At 45.1% G+C, this 23,416-nt stretch overlaps 3 protein-coding genes across 3 annotated transcripts; all 3 read right to left on the bottom strand.

The window, feature by feature from the left end:
• Positions 1-254: 254 nt before the first annotated feature.
• On the bottom strand, positions 255-2,865 carry LOC123102257 (glutathione S-transferase Z1). The gene is made up of 9 exons (XM_044523556.1): positions 2,587-2,865; positions 2,410-2,466; positions 2,214-2,299; positions 2,041-2,112; positions 1,557-1,610; positions 1,271-1,346; positions 964-1,025; positions 624-683; positions 255-535 (listed from the first exon to the last, which is right to left on the bottom strand). Exons 1-9 carry the CDS (start codon positions 2,681-2,683, stop codon positions 431-433), a joined length of 669 nt encoding a protein of 222 aa, XP_044379491.1. The 5' UTR covers positions 2,684-2,865; the 3' UTR covers positions 255-430.
• A 3,247-nt stretch (positions 2,866-6,112) lies between these two features.
• LOC123102254 (L-type lectin-domain containing receptor kinase IX.1-like) lies at positions 6,113-9,177 on the bottom strand. The gene is made up of 2 exons (XM_044523554.1): positions 7,660-9,177; positions 6,113-7,565 (listed from the first exon to the last, which is right to left on the bottom strand). The coding sequence occupies exons 1-2, from the start codon at positions 8,465-8,467 to the stop codon at positions 6,268-6,270; spliced, it is 2,106 nt and encodes a 701-aa protein (XP_044379489.1). The 5' UTR covers positions 8,468-9,177; the 3' UTR covers positions 6,113-6,267.
• Positions 9,178-11,464: 2,287 nt separating this feature from the next.
• Positions 11,465-13,471, bottom strand: LOC123102256 (pentatricopeptide repeat-containing protein At5g11310, mitochondrial). The gene has a single exon (XM_044523555.1). It carries the CDS (start codon positions 13,285-13,287, stop codon positions 11,659-11,661), a length of 1,629 nt encoding a protein of 542 aa, XP_044379490.1. The 5' UTR covers positions 13,288-13,471; the 3' UTR covers positions 11,465-11,658.
• Positions 13,472-23,416: the final 9,945 nt, after the last annotated feature.

The raw sequence follows: 23,416 nt of genomic DNA, 5'->3' as shown, positions 1-23,416 counted from the left end.
AAAAAAGGCCGCCAAGTAACTGACAGATCAGTGGCTATGCGACCAAGCAAGGCGGCGTGCTGCCGCAACCCGCAATCATCCCCGCCATCATGCTGTCAAGCCGCTCCCTATCCCGCTGCCTAGAGAACGGGTGCCAAAGCTGCAAAAAGGCCAACTGAAATGTCCTGCAGGTTCTTTCTTAAGAAGTGACAATTGAAATGTAAGCCACTGATGTTTCATCTTGTTGCTATTTCACGTAAGTCCAGAATTCCAGATATCCAAAGGCTAGTGATCACAATTATTTCACTGTTTTGATACAGACTACAGTAGTTACTTTACACTTGGTGCAGGAAGTTCTGTGCTTATTGTTACAGAGTTTGAAGTAACGGGACAGGACACACACAGGTACAGACAAAGCAGTGAGAACTACTGATTCACTCCCGGCCTATGTCTAGGCAGAGGAAGGGGCATCCGGCTGCCGGTCAGGGAGCGCAGCTTCAAATGCAGGGTGTGTCATATATTGATCGTAGAGCCTCGCGAGGGTGGGATAGTTCGACTGCGGCAAGCGCAATCATGTTCCGTTAGTTCATCAAAGATAGTGACAAGTATAGTTGTGGACTTGATAGTAAGTGAAAGTGCAGTACCATGTCGATTTGATAACGAGTCACCGCAGCAAAAATCTGGGGTGCAAGGAATACATCTGCCTGCATGTAAATAGGATGCGGCAGTTAGCTACTTAGCTGAGTCGACTCGGGGTAGTTTACACTTGCAATGGTAGTTGTTGCCCTAGGATTGTTGAAATATGAATTCTATTTCATTTCCCGGGAGGAACTAGACTACAGTTACTTTCAAGGGACAAGGGACACCTATTAATACAACAATAGATGAATCTACAGCAGAGAAAATTCATTCCAGATAATGATGTTCTTTGGTGTTCAACAGAAGAAAATAAAGAGATAGAAAATAGTAGGGTAGCATACGAACCAGTTGGACTTCATCTCCCATAGCAAACTTCCCAGCACAGCCTTTGATCATGTTCTCAACAGCTGAACCGTTGGGGGTGAAAGTGAGCACATAGTTGCATAATGAGAAAGCAGACAGAGGCAGGGAAACACCAAGTGTAAATGCAGGATAAGAAGTTCTAAAGGAAATAATGTGAGTTTCTCAAAACATGCAAGATCACTGAATTACTTGGTGAGCAGTATTTCCAAAGCAAATTTTCTGGATGGAAGTAATGCTGCAAATATAGCAGTTATAACCAAGAAAGAAGGGACATGTCTGTGAAGACAACCTGTGAAACCTCTATCAATCTGTTGTTTGACCCACGGGATGCTCTCCCCTGTTCCAACTTTTTGCTCGATAAATCTCTGTAGACAAATGAGCAATAAAACACAACAGCAAGTTAAGTATCTGTGCAATTTATAAGCATAAGCTATCTAAATATAGAGTCAACTAGTATTGCACAGCACACATGGGTAGCCGTCCCTCTATGGGCCTCAGGTGCACTGGCAATCAGATTTTAGATATAGAACACACAGTGGTCGTCATATGCTTAGTAATGCATAGTCGGTACTTACCACCAAGGTGAGATTGTGAAGAGGTTGAATACCAGAACACACAATGCTTGCTATCTGCGATAAAAGTTAGTAGAGGAACATCCACATTAGTATTATGAATTCGTGACAGAAGAAAAAGCTGAACGTATACAGTAAGTATTTTGTAGATTATAGTTGGACCTGATTATATATATGTTCCCTTTGCTCAGAGCGGGTCAGATAAAGTAGATTCAGAAACTTTCTTGCTGTTATTTATTGTGTACTTTCTGCTATGCTTTGATAACATGAATCTGAGGATGGATTTTTTGGTGGGTCAGATTAAATAGAATACTAACTAACCTGTAAGCAAACTGTAGAACGATTGAGAAAACAGATCAAAGAGACAATAAATAACAGTTACTACACGATTGACTCCACATATGGAAGATACAAATTACTACTACTGGGATTAAAGCATGAAATACTTCTGGCTGACCATGATGAGTTAAAGGTTATCATCAATTACCTGGATATTCAGGGCCTTCTTTTTAAGGTCTTGGGGCAAAAGAGGGCGCTGAGGGTACTTGTCCTCCAAATACTGTAAAAGTCACAACAAAGCAAGTGGTTGATAACTGATAAGAGAATGGTGCTGCGTAGGAGGAACACACGATTTGGAGACCCTGGGAAAGAGTGACTTGCCAATGCTATTGCGTAAGAGTCGCCGATTACTGCGTCGCCGTCGACCAAGGCAGGGACGAACTTCATAGGATTAAGCTTCATGAACTCTGCCACCCACAAAATAAGATAACTGAACCTAGTAAGTGGCAGGTATACATATCTTCACCACCAAACAACTGACGCAAGTGCAGAGGACAGAAAGCAGAGGGTGCCGTACCAGGATCAGACTGCTCGCCCTTGAGGAGGTTCACCGCCTTGTACTCATAATCGATACCTGCAGAGAATGATGAAAAATCATGCGCGCGCGAATCCAGTTTACTCGACGTAATCAGAGAAACGACGAGGGTGGGGTGAGACCAGAACCAGATAGGGGGGAAGAGCGAGCAGCACGCACCTTTGAGGTTGAGCGCGATGCGGACGCGGTGGGAGCAGGAGCTGCGCCAGTACGAGTAGAGAATCGGCCTTGCCGTCGGAGCCTCCGCCGAAGCCATTCGGAGCTAGCAGCAGCTCGGTCTCGGAGGCGCGGATTCGTGGCCGGCGGCCAGGGAAGAAGTGGACCACGGCAGCGCTCGGTCGAGCCGGAAGCCAAGTGGGACACGGAAATAAAAAGGCAACTCAAGTGGGTTCGTTCACCGAACACGCAGGGCCCATGTCCGGGTCGCAGGCTCGCAGCCTAGCCCGTCCAGCTCAGTTTAATAAAGCGAGGTAGGATGCTTGGATCCAAGTGACTTATTTTAGTCTGACTATAAATAGGTTTTATAAATAGTCTTTTTAAAAGGTTAAAGTTCCAAGCACCCCTAACTAAAAAGGGACTAAAACTAGTCTTGAGACTAAGTTTTTTTAGTCAGGGGTACCCCTACTAAAATGTGGATTAGTCCTCTCTCTCCTTATTTAACTCCTCTTCTTTAACACATGCGAGTTCTGAATTAGAGGGTTTGGAAGATAATAAATGCTCATTAACTTGATTTTAGTCTCTTTATTATTTGGATCCAAGCCTCCCACTACTTTTAGTCATGAGACTAAAACGTATCCAAACACCCTCTAACATTATTTTTCTCTTCTTCTTGACGGCCTACATTGATTACTTCAACAAATAAATATACTCCCTCCGTTCGGAAATAAATGGATAAAAAGAGGTGTATCTAGTACATTTTAGATACATCTCTTTTTATCCATTTTGATGAGAAGTATTTTTGGGCGAAGGGAGTACTTGCTCTAAAAATATGAAATCACTGGTCGAGAGTAGATACCTCTTTTGTGATGACAAGTGGCATATCATATGTCAGTTTCATCGGTTTTTAGAAAAAGAAGAATCTCCCTCGCCTTCTGCATCATTGCGATCCGCACTGTCATATCCTCTATAACACTAGGCTCCTTAAATTTAAAGGACTCACAATCAATTGAGGTCTTCAATTAAAATTGGATCACCTTATTTTGACCGGGTCAACACTTTCTCAAAACTCTTTTATTCAATTTTTTATACTATACACTATGCCTCATAATTAATCAAGGTCTTTAATATAAAATTGAGTCACTCTCTCCATTCATTTATTTTAATTCACTATTGTTCCCTAATTTTGAAGCTCTTCAATTCGATTGAGGTATTCAATTATGAATCTGGTTTACCATTTTGACCGGTCAATTATTTTTCAAATGAATCAGCAAAAACCACCACCCAGGAAAAAAAGCCACCAGGTGATATTGTATAGCACCAATATAGTCCATGCAGCTACCGACGCAGAAATTTCCCCCCACATAAATATGGGTTTCTTAACAGATAACACAGAATCACATCAAGAAAGGCCCACCAAATCATCGAAATATAAAAAAGTTAAAACACACGCCATCATCTCTCTGCCCCCAAACTAAATATTACATCAATTCCAAAATATAAGGGGTATTAGTTTTTTGAAAAGTCAAATTTCTTGAACTTTGACCAAGTTCAGAGACAAAATGCCAACATCCACAATATTAAAAAAATGGAAATTCATTTTATGATGAATCTAATTATATCGATTTGTATTATGGATTTTGATATATTTTTCTACAAATTTGATCAAACTTAAAAAGATTTGACTTTAAAAAATGCAATACACCTTATTTTTGAAACAAAGTGAGTAATATTTTTAAGAAACCCAACAACACCAACGGCGCAACAAAGCGCTCACAACACTTCTAGTATTTATTAAAGTTTACCGCGGAATGTCATGTGGTGGGCCTTGGAGAAACACAAAGTCCCAGCAAAATACATTACCCTCATCAAGGACATGTACAATAATGTTGTGACAAGTGTTCGAACAAGTGATGTCGACACCGATGACTTCCCGATTAAGATAGGACTGCATCAGGGGTCAGCTTTGAGCCCTTATCTTTTTGCATTGGTGATGGATGAGGTCACAGGGGGTATACAAGGAGATATCCCATGGTGTATGCTCTTTGCGGATGATGTGGTGCTAGTTGACGATAGTCGGACGGGGGTAAATAGGAAGTTAGAGTTATGGAGACAAACCTTGGAATCGAAAGGGTTTAGGCTTAGTAGAACTAAAACCGAGTACATGATGTGCGGTTTCAGTACTACTAGCTGTGAGGAGGATGAGGTTAGCCTTGATGGCCAGGTGGTACCTCGGAAGGACACCTTTCGGTATTTGGGGTCAATGTTGCAGGAGGATGGGGGTATTGATGAAGATGTGAACCATCGAATCAAAGCCGGATGGATGAAGTGGCGCCAAGCTTCTGGCATTCTCTGTGACAAGAGAGTGCCACAAAAGCTAAAAGGCAAGTTCTACAGGACGGCGGTTCGACCCGCAATGTTGTATGGCGCGGAGTGTTGGCCGACTAAAAGGCGACATGTTCAACAGTTAGGTGTGGCGGAGATGCGTATGTTGAGATGGATGTGTGGCCACACGAGGAAGGATCGAGTCCGGAATGATGATATACGAGATAGAGTTGGGGTAGCACCAATTGAGGAGAAGCTTGTCCACATCGTTTGAGATGGTTTGGGCATATTCAGCGCAGGCCTCCAGAAGCTCCAGTGCATAGCGGACGGCTAAAGCGTGCGGAGAATGTCAAGAGAGGGCGGGGTCGACCGATTTTGACATGGGAGGAGTCCGTTAAGAGAGACCTGAAGGATTGGAGTATCGACAAAGAGCTAGCTATGGACAGGGGTGCGTGGAAGCTTGCTATCCATGTGCCAGAGCCATGAGTTGGTTGCGAGATCTTATGGGTTTCACCTCTAGCCTACCCCAACTTGTTTGGGACTAAAGGCTTTGTTGTTGTTGTTTTTGTTGTTGTTGTTGTTAAGTACAAAACAAGTGCTAAACTGGAGTACACATGTAAAAAAAATAAAAAGGCACAATGGGTAAAAATAAGGATATATGACCACACACATTCACATTTTACGCCCTATACTTAATCAACTTTGAGTCGCTCCTACGTCTTCCAATGGTTAGCACCAGTTTGAATTGGTGCTAAGAATTCTGAACACCCAATGTTGACCAACATTGCTTATGCTATGAACTTCTTCAATTATTCTATGCTAATAAGATTTATATTATGTATAAGAGGATCATGTTTTTTTTTCATCTAGCTTGAAAATGGCTCGAAACGGCATCAACGTCGTTAGTACTTCCTTGTAAACAAATACTCCCTCTGTTCCATAATATAAAAACGTTTTTTACACTAGTGTATTGTCAAAAACGCTCTTATATTATGGAACGGAGGGAGTACTATATAAGAAATTTTAGAGACTTGATGAGGTAGTAGAAGCCAAGTACGAGTCAGACTCTGCAGCTCGACCACAAGCTCAAGTCAAATTGAGCTCATTTGTTTTGAAAACGAGCTGAGTCAAGCCAAGTCTGCAAATCTTTGACTCCACTGGTTTGCACCCCACTTGCGGGTAGAGAATGAAAGAAACTGCAAAGGAAGTATAAGCCGTTCTGGTGATTAACTGAATTTAATGAGACAGTTATTTGCTATCACAATAGCTCGATTTTAATGGAATAATCAGAAATTAGGATAATTAACAAATTACTTCGTGTTAGCAAACTGAGCGTATTAATTTGTCCCTTTACAACATTTAGCGTCCAGTGATCTGTCCATCCACTACCGTGTTGCTTCGCATCGACATCGACTTGTCCGCCGGCGTGTCAGTTCCGCTGCTGCCACTGCCGCCAGCGCCGGTGACACCAGTAGACAACGTGGAACTTGAACCATCAACCAGTAGGGGCACGTACAAGAAAGTTGCCACCGGCATCCTCTCCGGTAGGGTCGGCAGAGGCTGCTCGCGCCGCAGCACACCGACGGCCTGCCTGATGGACGGCCTGAGGCTCCGGTCGGGGTGCGCGCACCAGAGCCCGACGACCATCACACGCTCCATCTCCTCGCCGTCAAACTCCCCTTCCAGCCGCGCGTCAGCGGCATCAAGAACCCTTCGCATGCCGTATGATGCCCAGACCCGCTGGGCCAGGTGGACCATCTGTTCCTCTTCTGCCACCGCCAGAGGCCGCCTGCCGCAGGCAATCTCGAGGAGGACAACTCCAAAGCTGTACACGTCCGACTCGGCGCTGGTCCGGCCGGTTGTCATGCACTCCGGGTCCATGTACCCCATCGTGCCGGCGAGCACCGTGGTGTGCGAGCCCCTGCCATGGTCGACGAGCCTGGCAAGCCCGAAGTCGCCAAGCTTGGCAGCAAAGGAGGCGTCCAGCATGATGTTGCTTGGCTTGATGTCTCTGTGCAGGACGCACTGCTCCCACTCTTGGTGAAGATACAGGAGGGCAGAGCCCAGTCCAAGCACGATCTCGTGCCTGGCCGGCCATGGCAGCACGGCTGCGTTCTTGCCGCCGTAGAGGTGCGTGTCAAGGCTGCCGTTGGGCATCAGCTCGTAGACAAGGAGCAGCTCGCCCCCGCCGTGGCACCAGCCGATAAGCTGCACCAGGTTTCGGTGCCGGAGTCGGCTTATGATCGTCACCTCGGAAGCATATTCTTTCTTCCCTTGCTTGGAACCTTTGGAGACTCGCTTGATGGCCACCTCGAGGTTCGACTCCTTGAGATATCCTCTGTACACGGAGCCGAAACCTCCTTCCCCGAGCTTCTTCTTGTCGGAGAAGTTGTCGGTGGCGATGGCCAGCTCACCGTAGTGAAACCGCTTGGGCCCAGTCCCTTTCTCGAAGTCGTCTTCCATGGCTGGGTCGTCGCCGTCGGAGAATTTGCCATCTTCCGGCTCTTGCCCCTTTGCCTGCTTATTGGCAGTGATTGGGTGCTTTTGCCGTCGTCGGAAAAGGAGACAGACCAAGACACCAACCAGAATGATCAAGAACGACACGGCACCAATGGAGCTGCCGATCAGGAGCCTTGTTCTTGAAGAAGACGATGCTTCTGTCACAGAATTCCAAGAACAATAGAGATTAATATCTCACTGGATATAGATATATATGTGAAAGAAGGCTACCCCAAACCTGCAAAGACTGACCTCCGGGCTTTGGAGACGACGGCGGCGGGGGTTCTGATGCAGGTGGAAGGGTTATGTCAAAGGGGCCGATCTGGTAGTGCACGTAGCAGCTGTATGCCTTGACGGCGCCACCGGTCTCGTTCTGGAACAGCTCCGGCAGTTTGCCGACCAAGGAGGAGAGGCACCGGCTGCACTCGCTCGCGTTGAGGTTCCTCGTACACTGCGCCAGCCCGAACACCCGCCACGAGGCATCGTACAGCGTGCTCCCACTCGCTGCCCGCGCCGGCGACCCAGCGGCCTGTCCCGTGAGGTCGGCCATCAGCGGAAGCCACACCCTGGCCATGGCCACCGGATCGACCGGGATGGGCGCGGTGTACTTCACGTAGAAAGCGATGTCAAGGTCGGCCGTTGATGCAAAGGTTGACACCGGTGAGTACCGGAGTATGCACGCATCGTATGCCGCGCGCACGTCCCGGCTGCCAGGGCACAAGGCCATGATCCCCGCCGGCGCTCCGGTGAGGCATTCCAGGCACTCTGCCGCGTCGTGGTCGGCATAGCACATGATGAGGGTGAAGACCTGGTCGGGAGATCCCGAGTCCCCCGCAGTGCCGATGTAGAACCCATCGTTCCTGCTGGCAGCCGCGGGGAGGGCGGCGAGGAGCTCGTCGAGGTTCTTCTTGAACTGGCTGCCATCGGTGTAGTTGCCAGTGGTCGAGCAGGAAGGATGCACTGGAGCCAGGAACTTGTCCTGCTTGCCAATTGCAGCAGCGGCGCCGACGCCGAGAGATGCAACAACGGCGAGGACGAGGATGACAAAGCTGGAAACCATGGACGACGGTCAGCCGGCCGGCATGGGAGGCTTTGGTGCTTGGGATCCTAACAAAGGTAACTTCTCTGTTTTGCTCTCATTTCTAACTTTGATTAGATTATACTGTACTTGTGAACCTACCTGACCAAGATTAAGCTTATGCACGCCATACTTTATATTTTGCTGGAGATGATGGAGTAGAATCTGTCCGAGGCAGATACATAATTTGGAGCTTGGGTAATGCCAAATGTCATATGAGGGGTGTTCCTTAGCCGGCTTATTTTCGGCTTACATCATGTATAGTATTTGCCCCAGTCAGTGTCAAAACTATTAGTATTTGCCTCAGTCACTATCCCTTTAGTGATGCCAAACTAGGCAGAAGACTCTGGGGTCTGGGGAACTAGCAATTTCAGTTCAAAGGCCTTTACCTTGTTTATCAGTTCTCCACTTCTGATGCTGTTTGATAAAACCATATAGTATTAGGAAAAGTGTATATATATGTTTCTCCTATATACATGCCTCCAGAACCACATGTATCTATTCCTAAATTGATTAAAACCATGTGTCATGCGAAGAAAATAAAAAGGGAACGGTTTGTTAGGAATATATTGGGATATTGTATGAAAAACATATTTCTGCATATAAATGAAACAAATGCATGGCAAAAATATAATCATGGGTCATAGTACACGAAACAAATTTGCAGAATATTATACCTCAATCTGTAAAGTTCCTAGTAGAGGTATCCTATAAAAGAGACATCCTTCTTTCAATTAAGAGTTTTCCAGCTTCGTTAAAGACGATCCCAAAAATAGATATAACACGAGATATTGATAACCCACCTAAAAACCTAAATATCAAACCAGAAAGATTATGAGTAAAACTATGGAAGTAGAAACAAAAATGCTTACATCATAAAACTTAATTGTGTAACAGAATAAAACGATCTTGGGCAAACTAAACCAAAAGCAGGGCAAGAACAACAGAAACTGCAGGACAGAGTAACACATCTCTTAGTAGAACGATAGATAAGGAGGCATAGTTTTTTTTTATCGAAAGATAAGATGAACTTGTCTCTAGTTCAGGAGCCTGAACAAAAAATGCACTACTTATATCTGTGTCATTGTGGTGCCTGGACTTGATAAGCAATCCTTCTGTGCTGATCCTAGGTGTCTCACACGTGCTTTAGTGACTGGTTATGCAGTTAGAACATGCAATTGCTGACTCAATGCAGTTATACATTTCAGTTATTTTATTGAATACATATAAAAAGATAATTCTTAGACCTTTAGTTGCAATTGACAGCGAGCAATTTATCTATGTGTCCCAATGTGAATGTACAATGGAAGGTCTGAAGAAAGTTTGTTGATGTGACTGCGTGCCGCCTGGCACCGCAGGGCAACGAGCGCTGTACAAAATCAGAGTGGACGCTTGCTATGGGCTACAGCAAGTATTCACAGATTCTTTGCGCCTGTGGATGTGGGATAGTGGGTCTTGATTCAGCGGAGCCAGCTCCATGTTGTTTCAGTCCCAATCAACCTTCCTTCAGGGTCGTTTCGGTTGACTGCTGTCCCTCCAACTTCCTAGTCGATCTTTCTTCAGGGTCATTTTGGTGGTCTGCCGTTTCTCCATCTGCCTTGCTATGCAGCTGCTCTTCTTCTTGGGTTGTTGTTAGTAGTAGTAGTTATTTTCAGGGCACTGTTTTGTTTGAGTTGTTTTGAGGATGGAGGTCGTTTGTGCTCAGACTTTGTATGGGGTTTCTTCCCCTTTCCTTGCTATCTACTCCCTCCGTAAACTAATATAAGAGTGTTTAGATCACTATTTTAGTTATCTAAACGCTCTTATATTAGTTTACAGAGGAAGTATTTATTCACAGGCAGTCCTCCTGCTTGGTTCGAAAAAAAATAGTTTATTACTAAATTTATCAGGAGCTCAATGCATTTATCACGTGTGGCTTCAGAATTCCCCCCTTTAATATTGAAAAGGTTGCTGGAAGTCTTACACCCCTTGTTCCTCTGTTCAATTTGGTAGGATTAATCTGTGATAGCATTCCTACACAATCTGGTACACAAACCAAAACATATACAAGTAGCTGAGAGGTGGGGTACCATCTCACACAGTCGATCGGGTCCGTTCATTTTCAATCCGACAACTGCTGATAGGAAGACCTTCCCACTACAGTGGTTTGGGGATTTAAGGCAAGTATGGCGCTGTGATTCACCCAAAACCGCCCCTATGGGTCTTACATCACGTGTACAGGTAGGGTTCCCCTTTTCTTTTGGAGGGATATCACTACAGCATTTAGGGCCTCGTCGATTTGCAGGACACCAAAAAATGCAGGAATAGGAAAACGAAGGATTGCATTTGGCATACCCGCGTGAAGCCTATAAGATTTAATTTGCACCAAAAGGTTTGTTTGATTGCATCATAAGAAAAGAAACAATAATTTTCAAGAGGCTTGATTCAACTGAATTTTTCCTATGACTTTATGAAAATCTAGTACAATGGAATCCTTAGGGGAAAAAATCTCAACACAATCCTGAAATTCCCAAGGATTAATCCTCCAGAATTTGAAAAAAAATCCCTTGCAGCAACGAGTTCTTAGCTAGCATCACTACCTCATCCAAAATTACCAAAGTAAGCAATGGAATCCTTCAGAGAAAAAAATCCTATGTGATACTGTCCTAAAATTTCTAATCCTCCAAAATTCATACGAAAATCCATTAAATCAAAGAGGCCCATCACTGGCATCACTAAATCAATCCAAAACTGAACAAAGTAATCTTTAACTATAAGAATCAGAAGTACATCACATATGCATGATTAACCACAACATCTAAGACTCGATTAGCTGGGTGATCTAACAGGCCAGGTTGTTCCACACTGACATCATGTAGAAGCCATGGCAATGGAGCACAACAAAAGGATGTAAATATTACTTACATATATGGGGAAGGCTTGTGTGTTCCATGCCACATCTTAAGCACTAAATTAATTCATGCATGTCCACTGCTTCTGTTCTGTGAATTTCTCATGGAGGATATCCAATCCACAAAAAGAACCAAACAGGATTAGAGGTTACAATCTCGTCTTGCTTCTTGAACATCCCAAAGGGCAATCAACTGTGTGAAATATAAATTGCTTAGGTGATCAACTTCTAAATCCCTGATCATCCAGTAAATCTTCATGATTTGATTTTGCCAACTCGATGTTCAAGGAAGTGGAGAGGCTAACCTAGAGACACCCCCATATACTCTTTTTCTAATGTTGGCGACTATCCTATCTGCGACCTGGACATCAGTTTCTTCATCATCTTTTAGCTTCTGCAACTCCTTCGGATCTTTACACTCCTTCAGAACATTGGAAACAGCCTGAGCTTTCTCCAATATTAATTTTCTCTTTTCTATAGCGTTGTCGCCTTCCTTTTCTCTGTAGCTGCCAGGCAACTTTGTAGAATGTGGTACTGAGCGCATTAGGTCGGTCAACTTCTCTTCCAGTTGAACCAAACCCAGCCGCTTGAGCTCTTTCATAAGCATCCTGTAAGTGATATACTGGGGCACGTGCCCTCTACGAAACATGTCCTCAAACTCAGCACATGCTTCCTCAAACCGATGACTTCGGCAAAGCAAATGTATCAGCATGGTGCTTGTTGCCAGATCAGCCTCAAAACCATTAACCTTCATCTCCTTTATCATCTGCACCACTAATTCAAGCCGATTAGCCTCGCACAACATCTTGACCAGGAGGTTGTAAGTGGTCTTGTCCGGCGCATAACCATTGTTGACCATCTTGTTATAAAGATTCATCCCCAGCTCAACATTGCCGGTCTTGGCAAAGAACACGAAGAAGTAATTGTACGTTTTTGCCGTTGGCAAGATGCCCCTCCCCATCATGGCCTTGAGCACACCGCTTGCCCCGGCAAGGTCTCCATATTTGCAGTAAGCCAACACGAGCGAGTTGAATGTCGAGATATTAGGCGCCACCCCGTAGAGAGGAAATTTCTCGAGCAGGTTGTATGCGTCCCGAAATCGGCCGGCGTGAGCCAGGGCGTGCACGATGGGGTTGCAGGTAACGAGATTCGCCTCGATCCCCTCCTTCCGCATCTCGTCGAGGAGAGACATTGCCTGGTCCGGCTGCTGCATCCGACAAACCGCCTTGATGAGAGTCCCGTAGGAGACCACCGTCGGCCGCACGCCGGCCACGCGCATCTCTGCCCAGAGCTTCCCGACCTTGTCCAGCCGGCGGGCGCCGGACCAGCCGTCGAGGAGCATGTTGTAGGTCCGTTCATCGGGCGCGAGCTCCCCCTCACGCCGGCACCGCTCGACGAGTTTGGCGGCCGGGCGCGGGTGACCCTCCTTGCAGAGCGCCCCGACAGCCATGTTTAGGAGGGAGGTGGCGGCGGGCGAGCCGTCGCCATCGACCGTGTAGCGGTCGGGGTTGCGGCGGAGGAAGTGGAAGGCGCGGAGGGCCGCGGAGGCGCGGCCGAGGCGGGCGTAGCGGCGGACGAGCGGGGCGAAGGCGGCAAGGGGAGGGGGCGGAGACGAAGGCGAGTGGAGGAGGAGGAGGCGCCAGGAGGCCGCGAAGAAGCCGCGGGAGGCGAGGAGGGAGACGGCGGCGGCGGAGCCGGCCCAGCGGGCGAGCGCGGGGAACGCGGACTCCGGGAGGGTGGTGAGCGACCGGCGGAGATGCGGGAACAGGGCGGGGTCCGGGCTGATGCCGGACGCGCGAAGGCGGTCGTCGGGGTCCGCGTCGCTGAGGATTGAGATTACTGCGGCGGCGGCGGCGGAATCGTTGGGAGGGGCGGGAGCCGAGAGCGGAGCGGCGGCGGGCCTAGCCTGCATTTCGTTTTCGGGGTGTCTGACGAGGATGGGAGAGGTTTTGCTTTGCCCTGCCCCGGCACGACTGCTTTTTAGAGGAGCCGTCCGATTACATCATGTACGGTTAGGATGGTTGCTCCTGAATTCAAAACATTCAGAGTTGTCGTGTGTTCGTGTTGCGCAAATTCCTCCAACTCTCACACAAGCCCAACCTCTACACTACAAGCACGTCCATTCCTACTCTATCGACTTTCAGCATGATCTGAATTACCATGAAACCTCGGTTTTGAACGAAGTAGAACGTTGCATTAAGACCGAAATCATCAAATGCATTAAGGTTCACTGGAGCAAACCACACCACAAAAATAGCCACCTCGAAACACGAAGATGAATTGAAGAAGGGGTTCCCCTTCTCTTTAAACTCAGCGTAGGGATGTCCGGACGAGATTATTTTTAAAGAGGTAGATCTATAACACTGTGTATTTTTGTGCCTGACTATCACTAGCTATGTAACCGAGGTAAAATTTGGGAGTGCTGAAAAGCATAGTTTTTATCTGCTTATTATGGATGTTATTTGGATCTTGTTGCCCTAACAAAGTAAAATTTTGTCAACGTTAATCTATTGGACTTAAAATCCAATAAAAGTGCAACTATCCCTAGCTCAAAGCAACTATTACACATGTCATCAATGTAAGCAAGCCTAAAAGCATGTCATCAACTTTCAGCCAACATTTCTTTCGATCCTACAATGAGTTTTTAATTTCACTCTTATTATCATTTGTCGAAGCTTTGATCTATATGTTGTCATCAATTACCAAAAAGGGGGAAATTGAAAGTGCAACTATCCCTAGATGGTTTTGGTAATTCCTAACAACATATAGCTCATTGAGCTAATACTATTTGAAGATTAATATCTCAGGAAAGCTCAATGATTGGCATGGCATGAATGAGAAAAGTGCATCCCTCAAAATGCTAAGGACAAAAGGATTGGCTCAAGCTCAAAGCTCAAGACTCTACATTTTCTATTTTAGTGATCCAAGATCACATTGAGTCTATAGAAAAAGTCAATACTATTAAGGAGGGATGAGGTGTTGCTTAATGAGGCTCTTGCTCAAAATGCTTAGTGATATGCTCCAAAACCCTCAACTACTTTCTCACATTCACATATGACCTAAACCAAAAGTCAAACTCGGCCCCACCGATTCTTTCCATCCGGCGCCACCGAGTTCAAATGCCATAGCCACTGCCACAAACCCTAGGCAAATCGGTCTCACCGATAGGGATCTCGGTCTCACCGAGATGGGATTGTAATCTCTCTGTTTCCCTTCGTAACGTTTCGGCCCCACCGAGATGAGCGATCGGTCCCATCGAGATTGCAATGTAAACTCTCTGTTTCCCTTTTGTAGGATTTCAGTCTCACCAAAATGAGTGAATCGGTCCCACCGAGTTTACCTGACCAACTCTCTGGTTAGCTTATTACCAAAATCGGTCTCACCGAGTTTGTGTAATCGGTCTCACCGAGATTACGTTATACCCTAACCCTAACCATATCGGTCCTACCGAGTTGCATGTCGGTCCCACTGAAACTCCTAACGGTCACTAGCTTTGCTGAATCGGTCCGACCGAGTTTAACAATTCGGTCCCACCGAGATTGGCAAGTTGTGTGTAACGGTTAGATTTTGTGTGGAGGCTATATATACCCCTCCACCACCTCTTCATTTGTGGAGAGAGCCATCAGAACAAACCTACACTTCCAACTTACTTTTTCTGAGAGAGAACCACCTACACTTGTGTTGAGGCCAAGATATTCCATTCTTACCATATGAATCTTGATCTCTAGCCTTCCCCAAGTTGCTTTCCACTCAAATCCTCTTTCCACCAAATCCATATCCAGTGAGAGAGAGTTGAGTGTTGGGGAGACCATCATTTGAAGCACAAGAGCAAGGAGTTCATCATCACCATTTGTTATTTCTTGGAGAGTGGTGTCTCCTAGATTGGCTAGGTGTCACTTGGGAGCCTCCGACAAGATTGTGGAGTTGAACCAAGGAGTTTGTAAGGGCAAGGAGATCGCCTACTTCGTGAAAATCTACCGCTAGTGAGGCAAGTCCTTCGTGGGCGACGGCCATGGTGGGATAGACAAGGTTGCTTCTTCGTGGACCCTTTGTGGGTGGAGCCCTCCGTGGACTCGCGTAGCCGTTACCCTTTGTGGGTTGAAGTCTCCATCAACGTGGATGTACGATAGCACCACCTATCGGAACCACGACAAAAACATCCGTGTCTCCTATTGCGTTTGAATCCTCCAAACCCTTCCCTTTACATTCTTGCAAATTGCATGCTTTACTTTCCGCTGCTCATATACTCTTTGCATGCTTGCTTGAATTGTGTTAAGATTGCTTGACTTGTCCAAAGTTGCTAAAATCTGCTAAGAACTAAAATTGGGAAAAGAATAAGTTTTTATTTGGTCAAGTAGTCTAATCACCCCCCCCCCCCTCTAGACATACTTCCGATCCTACAAGTGGTATCAGAGCTTTGGTCTCCATTTGCTTTGATTTCCATAGCTTTTGGTAGTCATAGCCTTGGTTTCACAACCTAGGAGAGTATGGCGTCTAGCGAGGGAAATTACCACCGTAGAGGTCCTTACTTTGATGGTACTAATTTTGCTAGTTGGAAGCATAAGATGAAAATGCATATTCTTGGACATAACCCCGCCATATGGGCTATTGTGTGTATTGGCTTGCAAGGTGAATTCTTCGATGGGAGAGAACCGAACTGTGAAGCTACCGCGGAAGAGTTGAAGATGTTGCAATACAATGCTCAAGCTTGTGATATCCTCTTCAATGGATTGTGTCCCGAAGAATTCAACAAAATCAGCCGTCTTGAGAATGCAAAGGAAAGTTGAATGTGCTTCAAAGTCAGCTTGACAAGGTCAAAATGAAGGATGGTGAAGGTGTCGCTGAAATGTACTCTAGGCTTGCTCTTATCACAAATGAGATCGCCGGCTTAGGAAGTGAGGAGATGACCGACAAATTCATCATCAAGAAGATCCTAAGATCTTTGGACGGAAAATATGATACCGTATGCACATTGATCCAAATGATGCCCAATTACAAAGATCTCAAGCCAACGGAAGTCATTGGAAGAATTGCTGCTCATGAGATGTCACTCAAGGATAAGGAGGAGCTCCATAACAAGTCAAGTGGTTCTTACAAAGCCTCATGTGAAGCTCCCACATCATCAAGTGAGAAACAAACCTTCAATGAAGAACTGAGCCTAATGGTGAAGAAATTCAACAAGTTCTACAAGAGTAGAAGCAAAGAGAGAAGTTCCAAGTCAAGGTCCTACAATGACAAAAGATCTTCTAGTCGAGAGCGAAATTGCTACACTTGTGGGAAATCCGGACACTATTCCAATGAGTGTACGACACCCTACAAGAGAAGAGAAGATTCTCCAAAAAGAAGAAGTAGAAGAGAAGAATCGCCATCAAGAGAGAGGAGTAGAGATGATCGTTATGAACGAAGAACATCCCGGAGAAGCAAAGATTCGGAAAGGAAGGACAAGTCATCAAGGAGCTACACAAAACGAAGACATCAAGCTCATGTTGGTGAATGGGTATCCGGCTCCGACTCCGACAATCACTCCGACTCCGAATATACTCAAGATGAAGGTGTTGCCGGTCTAGCACTTGTGTAAACCAACTCCTACGACATATTTGATTCACCAAATGAAGGACTTGGAAGATTCTTCATGGCTAAAGGCCCAAAGGTATCACACCCCGAGTATGTTGATTTCAATAGTGATGAAGATGACTTGTTAGGTGATGATGATTTACTTGTTGACAACTCTAGTGATGAATACTATGATGAAACGTCAATTAATCATGCTAATCAAGATAAAACGAATGACAATGATAAGGAGAAGATTGAGTTTCTAACTAAAGAACTAAACACTCTTAAGTTAGCTCATGAAACTATCTTAGAAGATCATCAAGAACTTTTAAGGACTCATGAGAAATTATGTTTTGAAAAGCTCAACCTTGAGCAAGAGCATGAGTTCTTAAAGGCAATCAATGATGATCTTCGCAAGAAAAAATTCTTCTTAAATTGCCAAGCATTTACTCTTATCCACTTACATGCCTCAAGTCAAGTCTAGTAACAAGAACAAAAAAGATTCTTCCTCTAGTAGTAACATTATTCATGCTAAATCCAATGTTGTTGCTTCTAGTAGTTCTCTTGATTCCACTAATGATTCTCTTAGCCAAGTTACACTTGAGCAAGAAAATAGCTTATTGAAGGGAATTATAGAGAAAGGTGTTTACAAGAGCCTTGCCGGGAGCAAGCAATTCGAGGAAATTGTATGCAAGCAAGGAAGGCACCAGAAGAACCAAGGTGTTGGTTTTGAACGAAAGTTCAATGCCAATGGAGTTGAGTGGGAAGAAGATCAATACCCCAAGACGAAGTTTGTTCCTCAACAAAAGAAGTATGATCCTACTTCCTTCAAGGGGACACATGCTCAAGATGATCTTCCACCACAAGACCACGAGCAAAAAGGCAAGGATAAGCTTCAAGAGGAAATTGATGCATTTGAAGAAGCACCCAAGGCCTTGGTCAAGTGGGTTCCCAAGACTACATCAAGTTCTACTTCATCAAGTACGATTACAACTCCAAGGATTCCCATCAAGATGATGTGGATCCCGAAGAAGAAGAACTGGAGAGTTCTTGAGGGTGACTCCGCCAACATACTTCACCTTATCATTTTGGCAAGAACAAGTGCAATCAACTTCCACATCTTGCACTAGTTCAAGGAGTCACAAACCCTCTTGTTGGTAAGACAAGGGACAAGGTAACCTAATGCTTTCATAGACATCATCTTGTGTGTGCATCACTCTATGTCTATGGATATCCTTGTTTGTTCCTTGTGGGACTAACCCGTGTAGGTATTGAAAGTGCAACTCACTCCAAAGGATTGCTCCAAATGATCTACATCAACATTGAGCATCCACATCTTCAACATCTACATGAAGTCATCATCGACAAAACCCAAGGTTAGTTCATCCCTCTTAGGGGGATCTCATATCTAGGGGGAGCTTTACTCTAAGAATTGAGCTAAAGCAACTCTAATGGTGTGAACACAACAATGCTTTATGTAAAAGTGGTAACCCCATGTGTGCTTAAATGATGGGTATGACCTATGATCAAATGTTCTCATTTGACTCCTAAGTCAATATACTCATATATAGATGACCTAGTCATCGCCAATTGCTTGATAGATGCTAGAATTGGTTGTGCATGGTTTGCCACATATTTCATTTGCCATTTTATTGTGTGAGCATGTTGGTTGCATAATTTACTCATTCGAGGACATCCACTTGTTGTTTTGATTGTTTGGTTCCTTTCTCTTTTTCCAAGTGGATGGACAAGAATGTCTAAGAACCTTCTCTAGCTATCTATGCTTTTCTCGTCTCAAACTCTATTCATGCTACATCACAAAGTTTGATCAAGTCAGATTCGAACCACTCAGTGTGAGGAGCACTCGAAGTCCCAGATTCGTCATAGACTTAAACTTCCAAAACTTCTTTGTGCGTTTTGGTCTGACCGATTCATCCATTTTGGTCATACCGAGATCACTAAGTCGATCTAGGTTTTCAATCTCGGTGCAACCGATTTGAACTTTTCGGTCACATCGAGTTGCAGTAACTGCTTGCAGTTATGAATCTCGGTGCCACCGAGTTGTTCCACTCGGTCACACCGACATGGTCAGGCTATATATATCCCCAGGCCAAAATTTGGAAACTTTCCCGAACCCCTTCGCCCGCGCTCAGCCTGCTCTGCCTCCCTGGGTCTCCGGATCGTCCTCCTCATCGCCAGCTGCCTCCCGCCGCTGGTCTCCACCGTCGTCAACGGAAATCGTCTCCATCGTTGCCGCCGTAGTAGGTCCATCGCCGCACTTAGGGTATGGACTTGATCCTTGTGCTAACCCCTCTCTGATTCCTAGCACATTGTTTTGCCATGTATCTTGCCACGATTGAGATCACTCTATCCAGCGAAATCACTCCGTAGTTTGGTCATGGATTGAAAATTTAGGGTTAGGTTTCCGCTGAAATCATCTCGGACCAACCGAGTTATTGAAATCGGTTCCACCGATTTGGCTAAGGCCATTGCACATGTGATTCTCGGTCTGACCGAGAATTGCAAATCGGTGTGACCGAGTTCAATACTTTGTGAAACCCTAGCAGTCTCGGTGCCACTGAATTGTGACTCGGTCTGACCGAGTTCACTAGTTTAGGTTCCAAAAGTGCTTCAGTATCACCTAGTTTTCAAATCGGTAGATACGAAATGCTTTCTGTGGAAAACTAAAACTAAGTTTTTAACTCATTCTTTTGCAAAAACCTCTGTACTTTGTGATGCTCATCAAATCTATCTCATCTATAATCTATTCATAGGGTCTGCTGTCAGTGTTTGCATCATGTCAGATCAGAGTGACAGTCAGAACAAGTCTGAGGAGCAAGTTAACATAAGTGAGGGCACTAGTCCCTCTAGCAGCTTTTATGAAGGAAGCAGGAGTATACCTAGCAACTTGCCTAAGGCAGCCACCAGGACCAAAAAGAAGAGAACCTCGGATTCTGAGGATGAGGACTATGTGGCTGTTGAGGAAGAGGCCACCTCAAAGAGGAAAGTCTTGAAAAAGGAATATGGCATAGCTGCTGCCACTAAGCCAGGAATGAAGCAAAAGGTTCCTGCCAAGAGAGTTCCCATGTCAAAGGCCAGAACATCCATGTCAAAAGCAAAAGGTTCCTGCCAAGGAATGTGGCAGAGAAGAAAAGGAAGGAAAGGGTCAAGAAGACCACTGCCAGAGTGCTTGACAGATCTTCAATAATGAAAGATTCTGAAGAAGAGGAAGAGGAAGAGGAAGAGGATGCAGCACCAGCACCCAAAGCTCAAAAGCTTATGGGAGATGCTATAAGGGCAGGGGATGTTCCATCTAAGCCCAAAACTGCTCCTAAGACTGCTGCTCCAGTTCCAAATCCAAAACCCAAGAGGAGCACCAGGAACATCCCTGCTGAGGAGAAGAACAAGGCCCCAGTGCCTCAAGCTGCTGAAGAAGATGATGATTTTGTTGTTTTGGGGAAGTTGAAGCCCAAGATCCCCGATCACAATGATGCTCACCCAGTTGCAGAGAACATGAAAATCAGGAAGGATTCAGGATTAAGGCTATGGAGAGAGTCTGATCCATATGCCACCAGGAGAAGGACTGTTGTGGACTACAGGTTCCATACAAAGGAACAACATGACTTCTATGAGACTATTTTACTTGACAAGAAGCCCATAGTGTGTGACATGAGATGGGTTGATTGGAAATTCATTGAGAAAAATGAAGATCACTTCCCTGGTGTATATGATAGCTTCAAGGCATGTGGATTCGATGAGTTTGTGGCTCAGAAGCTCACAAAGTGGAATGATGAGCTTATTATGCAATTCTACTCCACAACTCATTTCTACCCAGATGGAAGGATTGCCTGGATGTTTGAAGGTACTAGGTACCAGTCAATGGTTGAAGAATGGGCAAAATTGATCAATGCTCCTGAGGAGAATGAAGATGAATTGGATGTCTATGCCAAGAAGAAGAAGGATCACAACACCATGGCACATATGTACAAAGAGATCCCAGATGCTGCTCTTGAGACACACAAGTTTGGATCAGTACATTACCTTCTGTCAGGTTTGCCAACAATCAACTGGATCCTCAGGCACACTCTCTTGCTAAAGTCAGGTGATCACAAGATGATCAGAGGCCATGCAATTAACCTGCTTCACATATTTGATGTGCCTCAAAAGTTCAAAGTCATGAGCCTAATTGTGGAAACCATAAAGAGAACAGCTGCAGATCAGAATAGAAGTTGTGGGTATGCTCCACAAATCCAGGAGCTAATCAACTCCAAGATGGGCACTGGCACATATCTCTTGGACAAGGAACACATGCCCATCTACCAAGACTTTGAGGACAACATTGTGGTGATGGATGAAAATGAACCATCTTCTGTGCAAGCACAAGCAAAGAGGGAGAAGGCAAGGACTGAAAAGGCTGCAAAGATGCCAACCATTGATGAGGCATCTCAGTATCTTTTGAAGAGCAAGAAAGATCAGCTTGGCTACTTGATTGCCTCCACTCTGAGGATTGAGAAGGGATTGGACACCCTGACTCAAAACCAAGAGAGCTTGGGGAGGATCATGGAGCAGAAGTTCTATGACTTAGATGTGAAGGTCACTGAGATTCAGACAGTTGTTGAGCAACTTCAGGATGAAGTGCAGGAGAGGAAGGGCAAGTCTACCACTGATGCTTTTGCTAGAGTGCCCAGAGGACAAAGATCTATTGCAGTGCCTATTACAGACACCAGAGCAACTTCATCTGCACCAGCTATAGCTTCAGTGCCACCAGCTCCAGCACCCACTCCACCAGCTCCATCTACATCAACTGATGCCTTCGTCCTTGGAGTTTTATCTACACCACCACCTGAAGACCAAGCCTGAGAGTCGATCTAGCACTATGCATTTTTATGAACTTTTTGCTAACTTGTTGCCAAAGGGGGAGAAAATGTATATATCATAGGCTTTGAGAGAGAGTGTTGCTTTTTATTCTCTCTTATTGTTTGGTGGTTGAAGTTTGTTATTTGCTTGTTTGAGATACTTTATGCTTGTGTGTGATACTTGGATGATCATGTGTTTGATCATATGCTACCTTAATGCTTGTTGGATGACATTATCCTTTTATTCTCATATGATTATTCACTTTGCTTGGTGATAAGTGCATGTATTTCATTATTATCATTTTGAGCGCTCCACCAAGATGTATGTGACATGGAAGAGTAACCCATGTTCCTAACTCATTGTGCATTTGCAATCCAAAGCAAATCTTAAACTATGCACAAATTTAGGGGGAGCTCTTGCTTTTCACATACTTCTCAAAGCGACAATGTTTTTCACTCTTATTATCATTTGTCGAAGCTTTGATCTATATGTTGTCATCAATTACCAAAAAGGGGGAGATTGAAAGTACAACTATCCCTAGATAGTTTTGGTAATTCCTAACAACATATAGCTCATTGAGCTAATGCTATTTCAAGATTAATATCTCAGGAAAGCTCAATGATTGGCATGGCATGGATGAGAAAAGTGGACCCCTCAAAATGCTAAGGAGAAAATGATTGGCTCAAGCTCAAAGCTCAAGACTCTACATTTTCTATTTTAGTGATCCAAGATCACATTGAGTCTATAGGAAAAGCCAATACTATCAAGGAGGGATGAGGTATTGCTTAATGAGGCTTGTCGGTGTCAAAACCGGCGGATCTCGGGTAGGGGGTCCCGAACTGTGCGTCTAAGGCGGATGGTAATAGGAGGCATGGGACACGATGTTTACCCAGGTTCGGGCCCTCTTGATGGAGGTAATACCCTACGTCCTGCTTGATTGTTCTTGATGATATGAGTATTACAAGAGTTGATCTACCACGAGATCAAAGAGGCTAAACGCTAGAAGCTAGCCTATGGTATGATTGTATGTTGTCCTACGGACTAAAACCCTCCGGTTTATATAAACACCGGAGAGGGCTAGGGTTACACAAGGTTGGTTACAAAGGAGGAGATGTACATATCCGTATTGCCTAGCTTGCCTTCCATGCCAAGTAGGGTCCCATCGGACACGAGACGAAGTCTTCAATCTTGTATCTTCATAGTCCAACAGTTCGGCCAAAGGATATAGTTCGGCTGTCTGGAGACCCCCTAATCCAGGACTCCCTCAGTAGCTCCTGAACCAGGCTTCAATGATGATGAGTCCGGCGCGCAGTATTGTCTTCGGTATTGCAAGGCGGGTTCCTCCTCCGAATACACCATAGAAGAGTTTGAATACAAGGATAGTGTCCGACCCTGCAAAATAGGTTCCATATACCACCGTAGAGAGAATAACATTTCCACAAATCTAATCTGCTAACATGTTTTGATAGCATGACATCACATCACGACCCGGTTTTTATTCGAACCGCTTTTCTTAACCAGCTCCGCACATATCGCGAGGTGGTTTTCTTGACACGTCTTGTCAAAGCAGAGATCGTGTTCCCCTTATCATGGGATTCTCATCAATACGAACGTGGGTAACCCAACCGCAC

Source organism: Triticum aestivum, chromosome 5A (assembly GCF_018294505.1).
Source record: "Triticum aestivum cultivar Chinese Spring chromosome 5A, IWGSC CS RefSeq v2.1, whole genome shotgun sequence".
Taxonomy (NCBI): Eukaryota; Viridiplantae; Streptophyta; class Magnoliopsida; order Poales; family Poaceae; genus Triticum; species Triticum aestivum.
This window is presented reverse-complemented; position numbering and strand designations above follow the sequence as displayed.

Bases quoted from the DNA above. Each gene is read 5' to 3' on its own strand.
- LOC123102257 (XM_044523556.1), bottom strand. From the start codon at position 2,683: ATGGCTTCGGCGGAGGCTCCGACGGCAAGGCCGATTCTCTACTCGTAC. The intron at 1,347-1,556 runs GTAAGTACCGAC...ATTTGTCTACAG, and splicing joins TTCACAATCTCACCTTGGTG to AGATTTATCGAGCAAAAAGT. The intron at 536-623 runs GTACTGCACTTT...CGCTTGCCGCAG, and splicing joins CTCGTTATCAAATCGACATG to TCGAACTATCCCACCCTCGC.
- LOC123102254 (XM_044523554.1), bottom strand. From the start codon at position 8,467: ATGGTTTCCAGCTTTGTCATCCTCGTCCTCGCCGTTGTTGCATCTCTC. The intron at 7,566-7,659 runs GTCAGTCTTTGC...ATTCTGTGACAG, and splicing joins GTCGTCTCCAAAGCCCGGAG to AAGCATCGTCTTCTTCAAGA.
- LOC123102256 (XM_044523555.1), bottom strand. From the start codon at position 13,287: ATGCAGGCTAGGCCCGCCGCCGCTCCGCTCTCGGCTCCCGCCCCTCCC.